The 25,100-nt window shown below is 42.1% G+C and overlaps 1 protein-coding gene across 1 annotated transcript in view; it reads right to left on the bottom strand.

Annotated features, from left to right (window-relative positions):
• Positions 1–25,100, bottom strand: part of LOC139227523 (protein unc-13 homolog C-like) — an 801,204-nt gene that overhangs the window by 707,327 nt on the left and 68,777 nt on the right. Inside the window, exons 5-7 of the mRNA XM_070858323.1 lie at positions 24,044–24,167; positions 13,152–13,225; positions 7,421–7,496 (exon numbers count right to left, since the gene is read on the bottom strand). Of these exons, the coding sequence (XP_070714424.1) occupies positions 7,421–7,496; positions 13,152–13,225; positions 24,044–24,167 (274 nt within the window). The remainder of the gene's footprint in view (positions 1–7,420; positions 7,497–13,151; positions 13,226–24,043; positions 24,168–25,100) is intronic.

The raw sequence follows: 25,100 nt of genomic DNA, 5'->3' as shown, positions 1-25,100 counted from the left end.
GATGCTCTGAGCGTGGGCCAATCTTGGACGAAGGACATTGGGTATCGGCCTCTGAGGAAGGCCCCAAGGACAGCACAGCAGAATGCAGCATATTCTGAAAACAGGAAGAGCAACTGTGCGTTATCTTTTCAAAAGCTGGCAGGGGATGGCTGTTTCTCGGAGCGGTGAAGGGAAGACCCATTAAGTTGCATGTCTCAAGTAAGCGCCTCGAGAACATCCAGCAGAGGAAGAGAACACCCAAAACTGACAGGGCTTGGTGAGCAATAGCCAAGAGAGGATGAGCATCTGAGAAGAGACAGACTCGTCGGGAGACTGAAGAAACCGGGCTGAAAAATCCTGCTCGAATGGATTGTGTTTGAGGAAGATTCTAAACCAATCACCCTACAGTCATCCAGGTACGCAAGACCTACAGCTATGAAAGTGGAGTTGTTTTAGGCTTGAACTAAAGGACTAGAATATACTGAACTATGTTAGCTTGTAATGCAAAATACTGTGAAGTAAATTGTACGGTGATAGGCAGAGAACAGATCCTGTAACTGGAAACTAGTCCTGCTTTCTGCTCTCTTGTAAATAAAATTGTTGTTCTTGAACATTACAAGAAGAATGGTTCTTGGCCAGTAGGTATTTAAGAATACTAATACGCGATGGGGCAAGAAACTGCATCAACATGATCCGCCAACCAGGTCATAAAGCATTTAACAAAAACATAGATTGAAAGTGTGTTAAAAGGTAGAAAAATAGCTCACCGATGGCTTTGTTAATAAAAGGCACATATAAAACGGAAAGGTCCCAGGTTTGATTCCTAGTCTATGCTAAGTTAGCTCAGCTCCTGATCACTTTCTCGAGACCACTGATGGAAATGTGTGTGTTGACATCAGGCGAGGTCAGGATCAGGCTCAGCTGTGATGCCCCAGGTCCAGTAGTTAAATATCCTACGAACACGCAATTGTCTAACTTCACAGATGAAGAGTAAGTATGTTGACCAAGGTACTGGAAGTCATCCATAACAAGAGAATGGGAAGAAGTTGGAGGGGATTTTTGTTTGTTTAAAAAAAAAGGCAGAAACACATCTCAGGATTCAGACGACATCATAAATCCATTGTCAACATCCTCTGAACCATGAGAAATGAATGCTCTTGAGACATATATTCTTCTATAGTGTACATGAAGATCAAATTTGCACAAACGAGTTATATTTAGCAAAATGTCTTTAAGCCACTATGACTGTCAATGGGCGTGACAAATGCCAGTTCCTACGATTTCCCTTGAATTAAAATCTTATTGCAGCATACAATATGAATTGCAGTTTTATTTTGTTGCATGCAACAGGAACAGAAGACCTCATATACATTAGGTTGATTTACTGTTTTTTGAAAATAGACTTTGTTGGAAATTATTGAGTTCTCTTCTCCCCGCCAAAAACGAGCGCATAATTAATTTGCCCAACTATTCACATGAACATAAATTGTACTCGGGTTGCTATGTACTTAGTACAATGTACAATACTCCTCACCGCTGCCTCCCTCTCTCTCTTTAGCTTATGCTTGATCTGGCTAATATGTGTTTATAGTCTTTCAGCAGTACAGCTGTTTTTATTTTTCAGACAATTCCACATGCTAGATCCTTAATTGTAATTGTAATTGTAAACCTGCATTTTGTTTACCTGGAACACCTTGGGGCCAAAATTCAGCCTCCCGATAAGGCCACTGGCCGGCGGAAAGTGACGCCACACGGCAGTGTCGAATGGCTGCCACTCGCAAAATTCTCCGATGGTTTTTTTTCTGGCAGTGACCATATCTGCCCCACTCCTCCCACGTCCGCCCCGCCGATGCTGAAGCCTCCAAAGTGTGTCATCAAAGCGTGTCCTGCCCCAGAAGCGAAATTCAGCTGAGAAAGTCTTCCGGCCATCGGCTGGTGCCCCCCCCGACAGCTTTTTCGGTCAGTGCAGTGTGTTTGAAATGGTGGTGCTGCCGCCGTTAAAGGGGAGGGTGCACTATCGTGGCTGCCATCTTATTTTCTTTTGTCGGCCGACTACCAGGGTTTGCCCAAGGGTCCGTGGCCCAGTGGACCTAACTTTAAAAAGATGCAGAGCTCACAGTGGCCCTCCCCTTTAACTGAAGATTGATGACGTCACCAGCCGGGCAGTGATGACGGACAGCTGTAGACACGGTGTCCCTCCTCCACTTCCGCCTCCATTATGATGGTCACTCCGTTCCCGCCCCCACGATGACCGATTTCCGCCCCGCTCGAAGAAAAATGACAAAGAGCTGAATTTCGCAAGATGGCCAAAAACACTACAAAAACAGAAGGTGCAACCTGTTTCCAGCAGGGGTGAATTGTGACCCCCCTTTAAACTTGTCCTTAGGATTCCTGCCTTGTACTGACCCACATTATGAATCGAGGACTCTCTTGCCCTTTCCATCTCTGGCTTCTACACCCATCGCCCCCCTCCCCCCCATCCGCCATGACCACCCCACCCCTTTAAAGATGATTTTCCTCTGTAGTAATCCTCCATCTGTTTCTCTCTTTGTAGTTTCTGTAATATTTTCTCTCTCTCACTCACCCATCCCGACAAATGCGGGTTTGGAGGCGGGCCCACTGTCAAACTGGCCCTGATTGGCAGCGAGTCGGGATCCGGCTCTGAACCCGCCTCCGTGTCAGTTTCAGATGTGCGTTCAGATCGCAGGCCTGACAGCAAGTGGCAGGACAGGTAACGAACATCATTAAAAAGGTACTTAAATACTAGTTAAGAGGCTTAAAAACAGGTACTTACAATTTTGCCAACCAAGTGACAGGTTTGCCGTTCCTTGGTGTGAAGTCGGGTTCTCAGTGACTCACTATTGCTTTGGTTAGTTGACAGCTGCAGAAGTGGTATAAAAACTACCATTTCACAGCTGTTCACTTTCCAAAGTCAGAAGCTGGAGCCTGTAGGTTTTGGAAGAGACCTTTGAGTTGTATGCACTTTGGAAGTGTTTGAACTCTCCATTCCCCGTCACCGCCTTGGAGCAACCACTCTCACCAATGACAGGGCACTTGTGTCATCTCAACCTCACCTGCCATCTATTCCAGCAGCATTGGTGACCTTGAAACAAATCTCACCTTGGGTGTAAAGTCCTGTCCCCTCAGTACAGATTCACACGAGGCATGTAGTCAAGGTCACTCTGGACCTGCACCTTTATTTCACAGCTCTGGAATGCTGCACTTGCCAGAGACCTGTCCTTATATATCTGTCTCTTGCAAGTGCACCTCTGGTGGTAAGGTATGCTGGTGGTTACAGGTCATATCTTATTACAGTCATGTATAGCATATTAGGATACAGTTATATATAATAATGTAAGATACATGGCATTGGGTTTTAGAATCCCACCACGATCAGCCCCAACATCACTAAACACGCAGCATCACCACCAACCTTCTCTCCAATCATCTGATGCTGCACAATACACGGGCATCAGCACCCAACCACATTGCTGCCCGGGAGAGGCCAGTGATGGCCTCACCATGGCCACATTTACTTCACTTGATGCTGTACACCCTGACTGCCACATGATGCACCAGGTTGGCACCACCCCATACAAGCTCCATAAAGCATCCCTGCAATGTCCAACCCATTCCTTTCACACTCACCATCATTGTGGGGGTACCCTTATGTCTCACCATTCACAAAAACTCACTAAGTCACTTCCAAAGGTGCCCATAAATCTGTCCAGCAACGCAAAGTGCTGAAAATAAAGATTTCAATGTTTGACAATCAACAACATTAACTATACATGAACATTGGCTAAAGGACCGAAGTGCCTACCCGTGTGTGTTTTTAGTTGGTATGATTGAACTGGGATGAGGGCAAGTGTGAGAGGTGGCTAGTGAGATGGGGATGTGATAATGTAGACAGAGAGGGATGGGTGGAGGTGCAAGGTAAGTTGATGCGAGTAAGGATGTGCAGGGGTAGAGTTGGGAAGACAGAGTGATGGGGATGTGATGAGTGGCACAGCAGGATGAGGTTGAATGTGGCTTAGCAGTACCATTTCATGATATGCTGAGATCATTGAAAAGCTTGTGCCACTGCAGCCAGGTCCTCCCGATGACATCCCTGCTTGCGCCCTCCTATGCAATGTGCAACCAGGCTGCGTGTTGGTATCCTGGGGAGGTCCCATCGGCCCATGGTAAGGGAGAAGGACCTCCCTACTCGCTGTGACCCACTCCATAAGCATCTGGAGGCAGTCATGGGAGAGCCTGGGTGCACCTTTAAGGAAACCAGCTGATGACGCGTCATCAAATGACATGATCAGACCGGCTTCCTCTTAATTGGCCGGGAAGCCCGCAAGGCGGGCTTAACAAGTTCCATCATCGGAAGATTGGGTACAAAAGGTGGGCTCGAGTCGGGAGCAGGCGTGCCCCCACACGCCACCAACCCCAACCGCATCGATCCCACCGCATGTGCCGAAATCGCGGCCTCAGTTTTCTTTGCTCTTCTGAAATACACGACATCCTGTGTGTTCAGTCCTCTTCCATCCTTCTCCCCTCAACTTTTACCTGCATCTGAACTTCCTGGTGCTCTCCCTTCCTCTTAAGCTCTCTCCGACCTGCCCTACCCATCAAGTAACAATTGAATTAACTGAATAGGAGCCTCAATGGATCCTGTTAGGGAGGGGGGCTGGGGGAGGTCTGTTTCTCACTGTTGTTGAATTACACAGATGGCGGAGGCAAAACATTAAGACTGGCAGGTAACTGGGAGCTGGTTTCTCAGAGTTAGCTTTACACCTTTTGAAAAAAGTGACAATTATACTGAAGAACATTTCTTGCACAAAGTATCTTCCAGGTTAATGAGGTAACTTGGTAGTTACATGGCAGTAGAAATGTGCTGCTTTACAATGGTGAATATGACCAAAGCCCACTGTGCTCACACGCTGAGCTGAGGTTGTTTCGATGGGATGTCACCAAGATGCTGGAGCAGCAAAAGTACTTGCAGAATAAATGCTTAAGGGCAGAGGCATAAGCTGCCTATAAGGAGTTGGAGGGCAAGCTGGCAGCACAAACAAATCATATGTCTTCCTCCATTATTTATTCAGTTGTACAGTAGAACTCCTCTAAGCCAACTCCCAAATCACTGGTTGAGGTAAAAATCGAAAAAAAGTCAAATGAGCATTTCATGTCATCAGTGGAATGAAGCACAAATAATAGCAATAATGATGCAACCAAATACAATACTGCAATGACCTCTAGAGGTTTAATGAAGAACTCCTGGTTCTAATACAACAACATTTCCTTAAAATATTTAACTGTTAAAACACTGCAACCGTTTTTCACTTCCAATTAAAGACTGTCCTTATTGCTTGCTGAAAATACTTAACAGATGTGTTGCAATGGATAAAAACTTCATCAGATTAATCGGCCATCTGAATACGTTATAATCCCTTTCTGCTCCAACCAATGAAGGTAACTTAACCTTAGTACATGATGGGTATAGTAAGCAGACAAAACTTTAAATTAAGATGGCCATATCCACTGACAATAGTTTTGTATAATGGATTCTATTCTTTGAGTGGCACCTGCTAATATTGCAAAGCTTCAGGCAATCACATGCTACTACATTGAGTTTTAAGTTGAATGCATTCCTGTAGTTGCAACTCTACTTCAGCTACACTGCCTTCAAACAACACCCACCCAATATTATGCCAAGCTCCAGTACAATCATAGACGAGATCATAATTAGTACTGTTATATATGTAAACTTGTATTTACTCTGTACAGCCACCAGAGGGCTCATCCCCTGGAGTCCCAAGGGATCCCATAATCCCTTGGGAGCACAGATACTTAAGGAGGCCTCTCAGGCTGGAGAGGCACACTGGAGACCTGCAATAAAAGACTAAGGTCACACTTTACTTTGAGCTCACAGTATCCAGTCAGACTCTTTATTCATACATAAGTTCAACTGGCACAACAGAGAGAGAAAAAAAAAAAGAGGGGGATAAAGAGAAAGCGAGAGATGGAGATTGATATCGCATCTTTCATGACATCATGACGTCCCATGGCACTATTTAATGAAGAGCAGGGAGTTCTCATGCCCAACATTTATCCCTCAATACCGCCAAAGCAGATTAACGTCACTTATTGCATTGTTGTTTGTGCGGACTTCGTTGTGTACAAATTGCCTGCCTGTTTTGCCCACACAACAACAGTAAATAAAATTCAAAAGTAATTCATGGTCAGTGAAGCATTTTGGGATGCCCTAAGGATTTCAAAGATGCTAGCTAAATCCAAGTTACTTCTTTTAAGAACTGCCAAAGTACTGATGATCTCACCTAACTTGCTGGGCAATGTATTAGAAAAAATAACATAGCATAACGGCATTAGATTAACTGATAAATTATTGGAATAGTTCACCATAAAATTATACATTCCTGGGTGCATTCAGTGACTATGCAATCTCAGCAAGGAGCTTTGTGATTGGGACATTTGTGTAAGCCATGGCTCAGTCAGTAGATTGAGTCAGAAGATTGTGGGTTCAAGTCCCATTACAGAGGGTTGTGCACAAAAGTCTAGGTTGACTCTCTAGTGTAGTACTGTGGGAGTGCTGCACTGTCAGAGGTGCTGTCTTTCGGATGAGATATTAAACTGAGGCCCCGCCTGCTCTCTCAGGTAGACGCAAAAATCCCATGGCATTATTTTGAAGAGCCGGGGTTATTCCTCGGTGTCCAGGCCAATATTTATCCCTCAATCAATATCATAAAAACAGATTATCTGGTCATTATCACATTGCTGTTTGTGGGAGCTTGCTATGCGCAAATTGGCAGCTACATTACAACAGTGAAGCTCTTTGGGATGTCCTGAGGTCGTGAAAGGTGCTATGCAAATGCAAGTCTTTTATCCTTTAATATCGCATAGTTTGCTTAGCAAACTGATTTTTAAAATTATTAATGGGATAGTTGAGCCAATTAGGATACGTTCCTCACATATATTTTCTTTGCTCTTAGCCTACAAGGCACAACATTTTTAATTGTATAAAAATATATGCAGAGGGAATCTGGCCACCAGGATCCCTTTTAAAAATTAACCATTAAACCAGAATTAAAATCAGCTATAAAGGGCCTTTAATTGTTTTCTGTTGATTCGGTGTGTCATATAGTGATGACACTGCTGAAGAATGGCTTTGAGGAGTTATCAAGCTCAAGGATACAGCTGAATTAACATCCATTCAGTTGAAACTCGATTACCAGCACTCTCAAATTAAAGAAATCTTCCAAGTCTGTAATCACCATTTTGGTAGCAGAACTCAATATTTATAATAAACTGAAGTCAACGGGTGTTCAGTTAAAGCAACATTTTCTGCAATGCTTTTGATTTTTTTTTTTAATTGGAGGGTCTTGATGGTGAGATTTCCTCATGAAGATTTATTTTATACCTATTGCAATGTACTTACAACTTTGAATGACGGGTAAAGATGACTGGACTTGGCCGGGGTAACTTTTACAATGGATATCATTTCCATTGGTTTCCTGGAAAGTGAAAAAGAGAATGTTAAAAAAATACCTTCACTCAAGCTAGCGCCATCGTCATATACTTAACAACCCTCATACAAACAAGCCCTAATCTCAGCTAAATCTTTTTGTAATTGTAAATACGTCGGATGATGGCCATAAAATGACACTTTAGGATAACAGGATATGAGTATGTAATGCATTTTTCTGAAATTCCTCTCCCTACTATTTTAAATATTTGAATAACTCCTCTTGAATAACAATTAAACTAATTGCAGACAACGTATGTGTAGATAGGTTAAGCGAATGGGCTAAGGTTTAGCAGATGGAATACAATGTCGGAAAATTAGGTCATCCACCTTGGAAAATAAAACAGTAAAAGGGAATATTATTTGAATGGGGAGAAATTACAACATGCTGTGGTGCAGAGGGACCTGGGGGGTCCTTGTGCATGAATCCCAAAAAGTTAGTTTGCAGGTGCAGCAGGTAATCAGGAAGGCGAATGGAATGTTGGCCTTTATTGCGAGAGGGATGGAGTACAAAAGCAGGGAGGTCCTGCTGCAACTGTACAGGGTATTGGTGAGGCCGCACCTGGAGTACTGCGTGCAGTTTTGGTCACCTTACTTAAGGAAGGATATACTAGCTTTGGAGGGGGTACAGAGACGATTCACTAGGCTGATTCCGGAGATGAGGGGGTTACCTTATGATGATAGATTGAGCAGACTGGGTCTTTACTCGTTGGAGTTCAGAAGGATGAGGGGTGATCTTATAGAAACATTTAAAATAATGAAAGGGATAGACAAGATAGAGGCAGAGAGTTGTTTCCACTGGTCAGGGAGACTAGAACTAGGGGGCACAGCCTCAAAATACGGGGGAGCCAATTTAAAACCGAGTTGAGAAGGAATTTCTTCTCCCAGAGGGTTGTGAATCTGTGGCATTCTCTGCCCAGGGAAGCAGTTGAGGCTAGCTCATTGAATGTATTCAAATCACAGATAGATATTTAACCAATAAGGGATTAAGGGTTATGGGGAGCGGGCGGGTAAGTGGAGCCGAGTCCACGGCCAGATCAGCCATGATATTGTTGAATGGCGGAGCAGGCTCGAGGGGCTAGATGGCCTACTCCTGTTCCTAATTCTTATGTTCTTATGTTATCTCTCAGTGCAATTTCAAGACTAATTAACATCACTATAACAGATCACATTGCTGTGTTTGTGCGAGCTTGCTGTGTGCAAATCAGCTACTGCGTTTCCTACATTAAAACAAACAGTGACCAGACTTCAAAAAATACTTAATTGGCTGTAAAGTGCTTTAGGACGTCTGGTGGTCATGAAAGGTGCTATATAAATGCAAGTCTTTCTTTTCAGGAGAACCACTTAGCTGGTTCTCACTAATTTGTTATAAAGGTTTTCCTGCATCTTAACTAAATATTCATAAAAGTAGGGAAATATATCACTGAGATCAGACAGGATATCCAGACAAATTTGAAATAAATTCTTGCAGGTAGCAAGGCATGCACAAAAGTGAAGGCTGCAATGTGTGCTGTTAAGATGATACCCAGAATGACAACAATGAATAACCTGCTTTTGTGTGTGTGACTAAAATGTCTTGATAGACCATATTATGCCCTGGACCACAGAAAAATCTTTACATTACATTGCAATTTGCAAGAACCACCTTGCACAACCACAACCACCCCCACCCCCCTGCATCTCTCTTTGTTTTGCTCAGTATCGGTAAACCCTTTCTCTCTCGGGGACCAAACATCAGATACTTTTAAGCCCCTTAGTCGTGACTTTAAAATAGTTTGTAAAAACCAGTTGATTTTTTTTTTAAACTGTTATCTAATCACCTTAAGTGGATCCTTGTACGATCTAGGTTCTTATATTTATACTACCCGCTTAAATAGGAAATATAGGTTGGCAAATGTTTGGTTAACTGATCAAACGCAGCCGGTGGTGGAACAATATTGACCGAAGGGGAATCAAGGGATATGGAGATCGGGTGGGATAGTGGAGTTGAAGTCAATGATCAGCCATGATCTTATTGAATGGCGGAGCAGGCTCAAAGAGCCGTAGGACCTACTCCTGGTTCTTATGTTCTTATGAATGCTCACCCTCCCGCCCCCAACCTCTCTCAATCCACAAAAGAAATTCCAAAACTTCATAGCATCACAAATTTCAAAAGGTTAATGATTGTCATTAAAATTACAGGTGGGAGAGAGCGTGAAACTGGTTGTCTCCTTTTCTTCTGAAACCAGAGTTAAACCTGCTTAGAGTGATGCCATGATTTAAGAATTCTACATGAAGCAAACACGAGTAGTTTCAACCCAGGGTCTTAAAACAGAGGAGAGTGGCACAAGACTATGCAATTTTACAGAATTTGACCTAAAATTGTCACCCTTGCTCGGAGACATCATCAGAAAGTTACGTGATAGAAATAGAACATTTGCACTGTTGCAGCAAAGAGCATTCTTGAGAAGTTGAGAATAAGACACTTTTTCTAAGCAAGGATAATGATGCTGTACTTTACACATACCCACACTTCTTTGTGTGTCTCATTGCATGGCACGGACATCCCTCACCTGAACAAGTACAAAACTTTCACTTGACAATATTACATATTTCATGAAGAATAGTTGCTTAAATCTTGAAAGCACTTCTTTGTAATACCGAGATCTATACATATTAGGGAGTAATTTCATAATGCTCTTGTAAAATTATTACAAATGCACTGAATAAAATGAATTGCTGTACTGCTAATAGCAGGGTGGAGGCAGGAATGACAATGGTTTAAAAATTAAGAATGAGTTTGACAGTTTTCTGCTTTCAATTACTCCTACGTGAACAGCTTGCATTTATCGTTCCAAGGCTCTTCAGGTGCATTTTCAGACAACAGTTGACACTGAGCCACAAAGAGATATTAGGACAGGTAATCAAAAGCTTGGCCAAAGGAGGTCATTTTTAAGGAGCGTCTTAACTGAGGAGAGAGAGAGAGAGAGACAGAGCAGTTTAGGAAGAGAATTCCGGAGCTTAGGGCCTAGGTAGCAGATGGCACGGCCACCAATGGTGGGGTGATGGAAATCTGGGATGCGCAAAAGGTCAGAATTAGAGTAACGTATACTTCCCAGAGGGTTGAAGGGCTGGAGAAGTTTACAGAGATAGGAAGGGGTGAGGCCATAGAGAAATTTGAACACAAGGATGAGAATTTTAAATTTGAGGTGTTGCCGGACCAGGTGCCATTGTAAGTCAGTGAGCATCAGGGTGGATGGGTAAACGTGATTTTGTGCGTGTTAGAATACTGGCATCAGAGTTTTGGGTGAACTGAAGTTTGCGGAGGATGGAAGATGGGAGGCCAGCCAGAAAAGCACTGGCAGAGTAGAGTCTGGAGGGAACAAAAGCATGGATGAGCATTTCACTAGCAGGTGGACTGAGGCAGCGGCAGAGACGGGCAATGTTACGGAGATGGAAGTAGGCAGTCTTAGTGAAGGAGAGGATATGGGGTCAGAAGCTCAACTCGGGTTCAAATAGAACAATGAGGTTGCAAACAGTCCGGTTTAGCCTCAGACAACGGTCAGGGACGGGGATGGAGTCGGTGGCTAGGGAACAGAGTTTGCGGAGTACATACATAATGACACACAAGTTTATTTCATATTATACACACACACACACACACTAGGCTCCAGCAATGAGATATAGATAGGAACTAATTAATCATGTATTATTGCAGTTAGTGTGTCTGGTACCATGACACTGTGCAAATGAGATAAATGAACCCATGCCAAAACAAAATGTATTAATGTATACCTAAAACAGTGTCTTTACTGTAAAGAACATTCTCACTGTGAAAACACCTTTGTGTATATTATCTACTCAGAATAAATGTTATGGCCTACTTCTAAATTTTCTGTACAAGCTGCAGGAATCAATACAAATAACAATTACTAAATATTGGTTTTGAACAATTCCCCACCTAGAGTGTACAAATTTAATTATCTTGAATTGCCTGCAATAGTAATACCTCTTGTACAGAACAAATGGGTTATTGGTTTATGTTTGAGAGAGAGGTATTACCATGCAATACAAGACATTTTATATCACGAGTCTTCAGGCATTGTCGAGTCAAAGTTTTCCAACTGCTATTTAGAAATATTGTTCACCAAAATGATTATAGCATTCATAAAGCCACAGTCCCTTGTTGATGATCATGCAGTCATCACAATCATCAGGAGACCAGAAAGATAAATTGCGTAATTAGAAAGATGGCTGGTAAACACATTAGAGTTGATTACTTACTCCTGTACTGGTACTGAATAATGTCACTTGCAAGAACCACAGCACTGTTTCAGCATTTGATCATTCTGTCTGATTTTCCTCTCTGCTTTTGGCTCAGGTTTTGCTTTACACCTAGTCATGAAAGAGGAAAATCTACCCCATTGTACGAGATGTTCTGAATAGTGAGAGGCACATGAATTAAACTACATGGTTCCGATCAGCAGGTCGCTGAAATATTGGAAGACACCATAATTCATCCAAGCCAATTCCTGCAATGAATTGATCACTACACAGTATAAATCAAAATATTCAATAAATGTACAGTATAAAAAACAAAAGTTAATAAAACTATACATTGGTGACATAGCACTTACTATTTAGTGCTTATTGCCCTGGGATGTTTTCAAATGATCTGATTGGGTATTTCATGCGTGTGAAGCATGGCAAGTAAGAAAAATACTCAAAGTTCAACCTGGTCACATAAGAGGTATTGCCCAGGACAAACACGAATGCTCAGTCCCATGATTGACATGATATCAGCCTTTGGAACCAAATTTTGATTACTGGGATTGCAGGGAAACATGCAAATTCAGATTATACATGGAAAATAGACAAGAAAGAAAAATGTAAAATAAAAGTTAAAATAGCAAATACAAAAATAATTAGGGTCGTAGAGAGAATGGGCTAAGAGAGAAAGAAGAGGCAAGCAGGAGGTTATGATTTTGAAACTTTTGCACGGAATTTTTCAGTATTATTTGTTACAATAATGCTACTTCTGCCATTATCGGTAGTATTACAGTAATATATGGGGGGGGGGATTTAGTGTTAAGCTATGCCAGTAGCCTAAAAATTACAAATAAAATTTGAGCAGCTGAAAATATGATTAAAATGAGTCTTGATGAGACTTTAAGGCTACCTTTGCATTACAGTGTGCTTCTCATAGCAACCTTGGCCGCAGTGGAAGAGCTGGTTGGCATATGAAGGGGCACTGCTTTCTCTGGAGGTACTGAGACCCACCTAGAGAGAGGCATTTTCACCAGACCTTTGGAGGAAGTAATACCACCTTAGGAATGCAAATACTACTGGAAGCAGAAGCTGGTGAGTTTCCTGATCGCTGTTCTGTAGAGATTTTCCTCTGCCTTGGCAAGAAGTCCAGCAGCCAATAAAGAAATTGTAACTCCCACAATATCACATGCAAGCACAGCTATTTGTTTTTCTGGTGCTGTGTAATTCAGCCTTCAATATAAATGCAGAGCGAGACCTCAGTGTATTTGACTGCACCAGTAATGATAAATATGCCATCACTACTTTCCTCTCGTACACAGGGATATTATGAATTATGTAAATTCAAGTTTCTCCATCTCACGTAATATGATCACTACTCATAACAGAAGGTGTATACCTGCTCAGCTTCCAGTTGGGCATTTATACTTCTAAGATGTTCTATTAAGTATTGAGCCTCATCCTCTGGGATTTCTGAGAAATAAAACAAGAATCACATTATTTTAATTTGTAGGGCAATCAGACACCTGCACAAAATATAGCTATGAAGAGGCACTAAAAGCCCAATTCGAGATCATTCAAATAATATCAATAGAAAGCCTAGAATCCCTCAATACGATCATTCAATATTTAATGTACAAATATTAAGGAAAATATATTTGCCATAATTAAGGCGGTTAGCACCCCGGGCCACCGCTCAACCAGCTATGATGTCATCGCCGAGCGCAGAGACCCCCCCCACCACCCCGTGGGGGAAATTGCCCCCGGAGACCACGAGGCTGGCATGAGTGGATGTCAGTGCCAGCTTCACAGGGTCACGCAGCTGGTGGACATCCGCTCCTGGGGCGCGGTTTAAAGAGGCCAGCAGCATCCCGGACCGCCAGCTTTGTTGGCAGCCACCAAAGGGCCACACCGAGTTCTCAGCGGCCCTCCCCTTTAAAAGGAAGCGGAGCGGTGCACGGCCCAATTCCACATCGGGTGTGGGACGTCCAGACCGGGCGATAAAAGTCCCGGCCCCAGAAGGCTACCGTCCCCAGTCGAGGCGAGGGGCAATTTTGCCCCTCAAATGTTGCTCAGAAATCAAAACTACTTTGCAAGGTAGCCAAATATGTATGACAACTGCTGTGTCATGCATATGCGGTGTTCACTCATGCAAAAATAAACCACAAATATAATTTGCAAGTACATATAATTCAAGGAACACACTGTTTTTTTTTTGTTCATAGCTATAACTTCCCAAAGGTTTAATTTGGTTATATCTAACCAAAAATGTTTTAATAAAAGTTATGCAAATGAATATTTATAGGTAAACATAGCCTCAAAGTCAGAAAATGGAAGATGATCAAACAGCTTAGATTTAACTACTTCACACAGGCTTCCATGCAACAGAAATTATTTTGTTTTTACAAAGATTGATTTTCACTGACAGTATTGCACAGCGGGCAAGTAAGTCAAATTTAATTACTGCCGTTAACACTGCCTAAGCTTGCACATGAAAGGTCCCTCTGAAAACCAACATTTCCCAATCTCACCATTTAAAAAACACTCTGCTTTTCTATTTTTCCTACCGAAGTGGATAACTTCATATTTCTCCACATTATATTCCATTTGCCATGTTTTTGCCCACTCACTTAACCTGCTTATATCCCCTTGAAGTCTCTTTGCATTCTCCTCACAACTTACATTCCCACCTAGCTATGTATCATCATCAAACTTGGATATATTACATTTAGTCCCCTCATCCAAATCATCGATATATATTGTGAATAGCTGAGGTCCAAGCACCAATCTTTGCGGTACCCCATTAGCTACAGCCTGCCAACCTGAAAATGACCTGTTTATTCCTACTCTGTTTTCTCTCCGTTAACCAATCCTCAATCCATGTTAGTATATTACCCCCAATTTTGTTTAATAACCTCTTGTATGGCACCATATTGAATGCCTCCTGAAAATCCAAATACACCACATCTACTGGTTCCCCCCTTATCCATTCGGCTAGTTACAACCTTAAAAAAAAAAGATTTGACAAACGTGATTTCCCCTTCATAAATCAGTATTAACTTTGCCCAATTTTATTATTTTCAAAGTGCCCTGTTACCACATCCTTAATAATAGATTCTAGCATTTTCCCTGCTACTGATGTCAGACTAACTAGTCTGTAGTTTCCCATTTTCTCTCTCCCTCCTTTCTTAAATAGTGGGGTTACATTTGCTACCTTCCAATCCACGGGAACCATACTAGAGTCTATGAAATTTTGGAAGATGACAACCAATGCATCCACTATTTCGATAGCCACCTCTTTCAAACCCTTAGGATTTAGGCCATCAGATCCAAGGGATTGATCGACTTTCTCCAGCACCATTTTTTTTACTAATACTAATTGTTTTTCAGTTCCTCATTCTCGCTAGACCCTTGGTTCTCCACTATTTCTTAAAGGTTTTTTTAAATCTTCCTCCATGAAGACAAACACAAAGTATTTGTTTAATTTTTCTGCCGTTTCCTTATTCCCCATTATAATTTCTCCTGTCTCATCCTATAAGGGACCCACGTTTACTTTCACTAATATTTTCCTTTTTACATACCTATAGCAGCTTTTACAGTCTGTTTTTATGTCTCTCGCTAGTTTACTCTCATATTCTATTTTCCTTTTCATTATCAATTTCTCGGTCCTCCTTTGCTAAATTCTAAAATCCTCCTTTGTGCATTCAGATATAGTGTTTAGCTTTGACTTATTTCTATTCTTTCCTGATGTCACCTTAGTCACAGATGCCTTATTATCGTTGTTACTTTCTCTGTCCCTTCTTGACCCACTTTGCTTAGTTTTACCCTAAACTCTATTCTGCTCTAGAGCCTTGAGATTTCTCTTGCCCCATGCAATTAAAGCTCAGCCCTCAAGCTGATTACAACAGGCTGGTGCGTTCCACCGACTGACTCCTCATTCTGTTGGCAAAAGTTAAAACTGAACTCAAATTGTACTGCTTGAATTAAGAGTCTGATCATAACGGTTATTCATGTTACTGAGAAATAAAGCAGCTTATCGATTTATGTCCAGCCTCATCTCACCAAGTGTTCGCTCAGTCTACCTTCAGAGGGATTGAAGAAACACACATGCAAAAGACAGGAACATCCAGTTCAACTCACAAAGAGGCACTTTTGTAGCAACCTGGGTTATGCCATTCTGCAAATAAGAAAGTTTGAGACAACTCCCATAAAAATAAGATACTCCGATGCTTTCAGGAGTGACTGACACTACTGAATCAGAGGTTATCTACAGCAGACCTGAATTTATCAAAGCATCGCTGAACAGAATTTTTTTCAGAACTTTATTGGAGTGAGTAAACAAAGACCAGTTGTTGTACAGAGCCTCAGTACAGCTGACCTTACTAAAAAGGAAAAAGTATTTATATTTAGCATTTCATATCATTTTTAATAATATAGGTACAGGTTGAGCGTCCAAAATCTGGAGTTCCGGAATCCAGAATGTTTCGGAATCCGGGACAATCCGTGGCAGGGTCGTCCAGAATCCGTTAAATGTTCTGGAATCCAGTCCGGACGACCCTGCTGACCTCGGGGCCTCGCCGCCCGCCTGAACAACTCCTGGTGGCTGGGCCCCACCTGATGACCTCCTGGATGGGCCCAGCGACCCGAACAGCTCCTCGGAGAGCAGCCACCTTCCCCCCCACCCCCCCCTCCTCCACCCACCCCCTTTGACATTCCAAAATCCGGAAATACCCGAACCTGGGCTCAGGTGTTTCTGGATTTTGGACATCAGAAACATGTTCCGAAGTCCGGAAAAACACGAAAACCGGCTCAGCCTTGGTCCCGAGGTTGCCAGATTCAGGACACTTAACTGTACAACGTCCTGAAACCGGAGACCTCGGGACCAAAGCCATTCTTGGTTTTTCTGGACTTGAGAGAAGAAATCCACCGTCCCAAATCCGGAAACCATTGGGCCGAGTTTCAGGTATTTCCAGATTTCGGAGAAGAAAATCCGATGTCCCAAATCCGGCAACCTCGTGGATGATTTGAGAGTATTTCCAGAGTTCGGAGACAATCCGGCATCCCGAATTTGGAAATCCTTGCACCGACTTGTGTATTTCCGGATTTCGGAGACAATCAGACATCCCGAATCCGGCAACCTTGAGGCCGGGCCATGTATTTTTTGGATTATGTTTGAAAAAGATATGTACAGCTTAAAAATCTGGTTTTCGGGAAATATTTCCGGACAACGAATCTTGCAATCTGCACAATGTCCAGTTTTCAGACAATTCGGTTTTTAGAATTCCGGATTCGGGATGTTGTGTCGGTAGTTATAAAGCAGCTGATTTTGTGAAATAAATTTGGTGTTTGATGAAAGAATGTTTAAGTTTGGCTGGATTCAGTTATGAAGTGTTTATGGGCTAGGTAAAGATATTTTCCACTTTGGTACTCGCAGCAGAGGCCTGAGTGCATATCAGCTAACTGTGCATGCACAGTCCATGATTTTCTAATCACTCAAATTAATGCCTGAAAATCACAGGCTGGAATTGCAATTCCTAACATGCACTGGGAGCGCCAAAGTGGAAAATTTTCTCTAGTTATTTACTCATTCTGAAAGACATCTTGAACCTTAAATTCCACTCACTCAGATACGAGCATACAAATGCTTAAATTGATTTGTCTGAAATTGCTATGTTACTTTAATGGAAGCACTAACTAATTTATTTTAAATGAGTTAGCACCTCTGTTAAAATAGCAAAGAGAGAGAATTCAGACAAACACCTACATTTTCAAATACTAGGATGCTACATATCATTCATTCCCCTTGTGTTTCCTGCCCCATGTAGTTTTAGTATTCTCGTGATTCCTTCCTGTCTGTCCAAATCATCATGAACTGCAAAAACAAATCCTTAACTAAAGAGCTGAGACAGTTGTAGAAATAAAGAGACAAATAACATACACATGATCAGGGTTGCAAACTCGTGCATGCAGAGTTGCAAACTCATGGATTTAAGTAGTTATCATCACATCTGGTTTAAAGAGCCTAGGTTCCAAAATGATGCCATGGGATGATATCATTCAGGTACTTAACAGGTTCATTCAAAATTCCCCTTAAATGCATCTGTGCTTTTTGCCTCAACTATTCCTTGTGGTAGCGAGTTCCACGTTCTCACCACTCTTTGGGTAAAGAAGTTTCTTCTGAATTCCCTGTTGGATTTTGTGATATATTCACAGAGCACAGCACACACAGCTTCCTAACATGGCAGGCAGCTCTCTTGGAAGTCTCCGGAAATCTGCCTGGTTCTGTTTATTATTAACCCTGCACTTGCAGTACATAATATGTCCACATCCACAGTGTGGAGCTACAAACATTACAAGCTTACAGACATTACACTTCTCCCTCCTTAATGAAGAAGCCATCAGAACAAACATACATAACACAGGATATAAACTTATTTTTTTCCATATTTACAAATATAACTTCACTTGTTTTCTGTTTCGAAGAGGATACCTTCGCTCTCGAACAGAACCTTCCAAACATGGTGTCGAATCTAAACTCATTCGAGGCACGTTTTCCTCCATGGAATTTCCTTGATTTTCATTTGAACTCACTAACTTCAGGCTCTTTGTTTTCCTGACTTGGACTCAGACTTTCATTGATTCTCTCCTGGATTTGTTTCCAGTACATTGAATTTAGGATTTGCTACTGGTGTATCAAAACTATTTGATGAGTCAGAAATAATTGAATCATTCCCACCTTCGACTCCTTCCATGTCTGTAGATAAAATATCAATATGGACTAACCTAACCTGTCCATTATCAAACATCTTTACCAAATAGGTGCGGGGACCACATATCTTCACCACTCTTCCTGGTAACCACTTTAACCATTTATGGTGATGGTTCTTGACTCTCAACCTTCTCTCTTTTACTCTACCTCTATCTTGATTCTCTTTCTGTCTTAATTGTCTCTCTTCTACGGACTGTGCCAAATTTGGCTTTAACGATGATAATCTGGTTTGAGGCTGTCGTTTGAGAAACAACTCTGCTGGTGTTCTACCAATAGTTGTATGAGGAGTATTTCGATATGCAATCAAAAAATTAGCCAATTTGTGATCCAATGACAACTGTCGTTTCCTTGGATTTGGATCTAACATTTGTTTTATGAGGGCACGTTTTACAATTTGTACAGTGCGCTCTGCTGCACCATTCGAAGCAGGATGGTATGGTGGAACCTTGGTATGTTTCACAGCATTTTTGCTCGTGAATTGTGCAAATTCTTCTGAACGAAATTGTGGTCCATTATCCGAAAGAATTTCTTCAGGGAGGCCAAATGAAGAAAATAATTTTTGTAAAATGTCCAATGTTTTACTTGTTATTTTCCACATTGGAAACACCTCAACCACTTGGAATGGCTATCACAATGAACAATTGTTGTCCTTCTAACTCAGCAAAATCAATATGTAGCCTTTGCCACACCTGGGAGGCCATTTCCATGGCTGTAATGGTACTGGTGGTGGTTGCTTGCTTACCGATTGACATGTCATACACTGACTCACGATGTACTCTATATCTTTATCAAGACCTGGCCACCATAATAACTGCATGCAAAACTCTTAGTCAAGCACATTCCCAGGTGCTGGTCATGGAGGTCTCCTAATAATTTGGACCTGGATTTATTTGGTATAACCACTCTTGCACCCCACATGATACAATCTTTATCAACTGATAATTCATTCCTACGAATGAAGAATGGATGTGTGTCTTTGTCGGTTACCTAGTTTGGCCATCCATTTGCAATATACTCATACACCTTTGACATCACTGGGTCACGTTTGGTTGCTCTACCAATCTCTTCAGCTGAGTGGCAGTTCATCAATGTATGAAAAATAAAACACTTCTTCCCTATCGGGTGTAACTTGTGATGGGGAAGGCAATCTAGACATTGCATCAGCATTACTGTGATCAGCTGATCGTCTGTATTCAATATCATATGTATATGCTGACAAATCAAAGCCCATCTCTGCATTTGGGCTGCAGCTAATGTTGGAACTGGGGACTTTGGATGGAGGATTGCTGTTAGGGGCTTTTGGTCCGTAACGATGGTAAACTTACGACCATACAATTATTTGTGAAACTTCTTGACCCCAAAATTAATGCCAAAGCTTCCCTTTCAATTTGCACATAATTACTCTCACTGGCACTGAGAGTGCGTGAAGCAAAAGCAATTGGTCTCTCCTCCCCACTACGTGATACATGAGAGATTACTGCCCCAGCTCCATACGGAGAGGCATCACATGCTAGCTTAATCTCCTTAGATATGTCATCGTGAACTAACATGGTGCTCTCTACCAATTTGCTTTTACACTCCTTGAATGCTGTATCGCATTCTTTTGACCACTTGCAATGGACCTGTTTTTTTTCAAAAGTTCATTCAGTGGATGTAATACTTCAGCCAAATTTGGTAAGAACTTTCCATAATAGTTCAAAAGACCCAAGAATGAATGAAGTTCAGTGTCATTCCTGGGAGTGGGTGCATTTCTAATTGCATCCAAATTTTCCATTGTTGGATGTAAACCATCTTTGTCTACTCTGTACCCTAAGTACTCCACTGAGTTTTGAAATAACTCACACTTACGAGCAGACAGTCGTACTCTGTGCTTCTCTAGCTGTTTGAGGACTTCATTCAATATTTTATTATGAATTTACCTATTTGGTGCTGAAATTAGTATGTCATCCAAATAACATACTATCCCTTCAATACCTTGCAAAATCTGGTTCATCACCCCTTGGAATATGGCAGGGGCGGAAGACATTCCAAACGGTAGTCTATTAAATTGATATAGGCCTAGATGAGTATTTATAGTCAAACATTGGACTTGGACTCCTCATCTAGCTCAAGCTGTAAGTAGGCATTCGTAAGATCCAGTTTTGAGAAGATCTGACCACCTGTCAGTGTTGTGAACAAATCTTCTATATTCAGCAATGTTTTGGAGACATTACCCTCTAGAACCTGGTTTATGGTTACTTTATAATCACCACACAATCTTATCTTACCATTGGACTTAGGTACAACAACAATGGGTGTAGCCCAATTACATCGATCTATCTTACAAATAATGTTCTCAGTCTCTAGTCTTTTGAGTTCTTGCTCAACTTTCTCCCTGAGTGCATATGGTACAGAACGTGGCTTATAGTAAAACCGATGTAGCGTCCTTCTGTACCCTGACACTCGTCTTGAAGCCTTGGATCGGACTGCCCGTTTCGTAGAACACCTTCGGATACTTCTTGATAACCTCATCCGTTGATGAAAATCTCGCTTCCACACAGAAAATCTTACTCCAATCCAGCTTCAGTGAGCTCAACCAATTTCTTCCTAGTAAGGCAGGCTTGTCTCCTTTCACTACTATTGGAGGCAAGTTCTGAAATTGATCTTTACATTTCACCGGTACGGTGATACGACCTACCACAGGAATTTTCTCCGAGTAGCCTCGCAGATCTATTTTGGATTTCTCCAGTAGAAAATCACGCAATTTGTCGCGGTATAGTGACTCCGGTACTACACTCATGGATGCACCCATGTCAATTTCCATTGGTATCTTGAATCTCGCAATATGTGGATTTTGATGCTTTCCAAATCGCTGTCCGTTAAACTCGTGCTCCTGATGATGTGTAACTCTAACATCTCCTCGTCCTGTTGTTGTTCTTCCATGCTATGTAGTCTCTTTGGATTTCTACTCATAGCTTTGTAAGCTGGATTACCCTTCAGTCGGCATGCCTTCGCAAGATGCCCAGGTCTTTCTGCAGAAGAAACACTCTACCTTCACATATGGACAACTTTGAGCAATGTGTTGTCCCAGGCATCTATAGCTCGACTTCGACGCTCTGGTAGAATTTTCATTTACTGAGACTTTCGGCCATGCTCGTCTTTTACTTTGAAACTGCAGGTGATTTACCTCGGTTGACTGACGACCGTAATCATTATTTAATTCTCGGGAATATTGTTCGGCCATGCTCATCGACCTCGCTGTCTGACAAGCAATCTCAAAAGTCAAGTCATCCGTCGTCAATAACTTCCTACTGATCGCATCATTTTTCACCCCACAAACAAAACGATCCCGTATTGCTCGGTTTTGAAAGTTTCCAAAATTACAGTGCATCGATAGCTTTTTTAATGCTACGATGTAATCACTGATATTTTCATCAGCCTTTTGATTCCGAATCCCGAAACGATAGCTTTCAGCAATTTCTAACGGTTTGGGGTTATAGTGCTGCTCCAGCTTCGTTAAAATCTCTAAGCGCTGTGTCCTTTGGCTCGTCAGGCACAAGCAGGTTTACAAGGGTGTCGTATAATACCGGACCCGCCTCCGATAAGAAGATCGCTTTCTTATGTTCCAACACAGTCTGGAACTTCGATAATGTTATTTGCAGTGAAATACATTTCTAGCCAATCCACATATGCTTTAAAACGTTCCCGGTTGTGTCTATATTCACCCAAATATCCCAATACACCTGCCATTTTCATCTCTAGCTGTTCACACCGTGTGCTGTATTTTACCTCAGATTTTGTAGCTTTTTTTCCCCAAAGACAGAAACTTCCAAAGTCTCTGTCAGCCGGCTGAATGCTTCGCCAATAAAATTTTAGCTTTAAATCATCTGAAAAATCCCATCTTCCGTCACCAAATGTGATATATTCACAGAGCACAGCACACACAGCTTCCTAACATGGCAGGCAGCTCTCTCGGAAGTCCCTGAAAATCTGCCTGGTTCTATTATTAACCCTGCACTTTCAGTACACAATACGTCCACATCCACAGTGTGGAGCTACAAACGTTACAAGCTTACAGACATGACAGATTTATTAGTGACAATCTTATAATAATGGCCTCTAGTTTTGGGCTCTTTGCCCTCCTCCTGCCCCAAGAGTAGAAATATTTTTTCTATATTTACCCTATCAAACCCTTCCATTATCTTAAAGATGTCTATCAGGTCACCCCCTCAGCCTTCTCTTTTCTAGAGAAAAGAGCTCCAGCCTGTTTAGCCTTTCCCGATAAGTCTCTTTCTCAGTTCTGATTTCATCCTTGTGAATCTTATCGCACCTTCTCAAGTGCCTCTGGATCCTTCCTAAAATATGGAGACCAGAACTGTACACAGTACTCCAAGTGTGATTTAACCAAGGTTCAGTGCAAGTTTAACATCACTGCTTTTCAATTCTATCGTTCAAGAAACTACCTCCAGTGCTTGGTTTGCTTTTTTTTTTTAAAATGGCCTTATTAGCCTGTGTCACGACTTTTAGTGGTTGGTGAATGTCTACCCCTAGATCTCTTTGCTCCTCCACCTCATTTAGACTTTTAGGGGGGAGACATTTTTTTTTTTTTTAAGTTTGAAAAGTTAACGGCAGGCGACAATGATTTCAAACATTTAAAGAATTTTCCGTTTGATCTCCAAGAGGGAAGTAGAGCCAAATCAAGCGCTGCACTTCCTTCCTGGAGCAGTATCGGCAACAGGCGGGGCGGTGACATCAGCGGAGCTGCAAACTGGGCCGTGCAGTGCTGCCGCGTTCAAAGGCTCCTTCCCTGCATTAAAAGGGAAGGGCCATCGCTGCAGGCTCTGCAAAATAAAAAGTACCTACCTGGACCACCAAGGCAGCCATTATCCCGTGCGATCAACCCAGCACTCAAGCAGAGTGCCGGGCTGATCGATCGCGGGGCAGGACCCCATGAAAAAAAAAAACTGGAAGAAGAAACCCAAGGTTTTTTTTAAAAAAAATAAACTTACCTTGCCTTTAATCATTGCCCCCAAAGTGGCCGGCTGGCTGATGCACGCCTCCTGCTGGTGTTTTCAGCCGGTGCTGCTGGAGTGGGTGGAAGTCAACTTGGAGTCCAGGTCGGTACCAGGGCGATGCACACAGTGATGTCACAGTCTTCAAGTGCAAGAGATCGAGGCACAACACATAGCATCACTGCAAAACTCCTGCCCAATATGGCGCGAGTTGATGTCAGTGCCACGCCCGGTCGCAAAGCCGTTTGCGCCCGTTAGTGTTAGCGGGGTGTGCAACACCCATATTTCGCCCCTTACTCTCCAAGCGGTATGTGGCCTCTTTAATCTTCTTGCAAAATGCACTACCGCACACTTAGCTACTATATTGAAATGCATTTGACCAATTACATGCCCATTCTGCAAGTTTATTGATGTCTTGATTTTTGCTGCATTCTTCCTTGGTGCTCGCTACTACAATTTTTCCCAAGAAAGAGCCCACGCTAGTTTACATCTAGCATTAATCAATTTTGAAAACAAATTCTCTTTACTTACCAGCAGGTAGTTCAAAGTAGGTATCCAAAAGGATTTCATGGAACGTTGCATTTTTTGCACCACAAATTTCATCTCCCTTTGTAAGAACTTCAGAATTCAAAATCCACCAAGTCCCAAGTCCTTCCTAATAAAATGTGTACAACAGCTTTGCAAATCAGGTGATTATTTGCAAACTTAAAATAAAAACAATTTATACAGGAAAAGCACTGTAAGGAACCAGACATACATGATAAAATGCAGCAGGTACACAAATATTTTATATTTTTAAAGTTTATACAGTACCTACATTATCTCAATTATACAAACTTATTTAGTTTTATAGAAATAGAAAGGTTACATAGAAACATAGAAAATAGGTGCAGGAGTAGGCCATTCGGCCCTTCGAGCCTGCACCGCCATTCAATAAGATCACGGCTGATCATTCCCTCAGTACCCCTTTCCTGCTTTCTCTCCATACCCCTTGATCCCTTTAGCTGTAAGGGCCATATCTAACTCTCTCTTGAATATATCCAATGAACTGGCATCAACAACTCTCTGCGGCAGGGAATTCCACAGGTTAACAACTCAGTGAAGAAGTTTCTCCTCATCTCAGTCCTAAATGGCCTATCCCTTATCCGAAGACTATTTCCCCTGGTTCTGTACTTCCCCAACATCGGGAACATTCTTCCCGCATCTAATTTGTCCAGTCCCGTCACAATCTTATATGTTTCTGAGATCCCCTCTCATCCTTCTAAACTCCAGTGAATAAAGGCCTAGTTGATCTAGTCTCTCCTCATATGTCAGTCCAGCCATCCCTGGAATCAGTCTGGTGAACCTTCGCTGTACTCCCTCAATAGCAAGAATGTCCTTCCTCAGATTAGGAGACCAAAACTGAACACAATATTCCAGGTGAGGCCTCACGAAGGCCCTGTACAACTGCAGTAAGACCTCCCTGCTCCTGTATTCAAATCTCCTAGCTATGAAAGCCAACATGCCATTTGTCTTCTTCACTGCCTGATGTACCTGCATGCCCACTTTCAGTGACTGATGAACCATGACACCCAGGTCTTGTTGCACC

The sequence above is a fragment of the Pristiophorus japonicus genome, chromosome 17 (genome assembly GCF_044704955.1).
Source record: "Pristiophorus japonicus isolate sPriJap1 chromosome 17, sPriJap1.hap1, whole genome shotgun sequence".
NCBI lineage: Eukaryota > Metazoa > Chordata > Chondrichthyes > Pristiophoridae > Pristiophorus > Pristiophorus japonicus.
The sequence above is the reverse complement of the archived record's forward strand: the minus strand, read 5'-3'. Positions and strand labels throughout refer to the sequence as shown.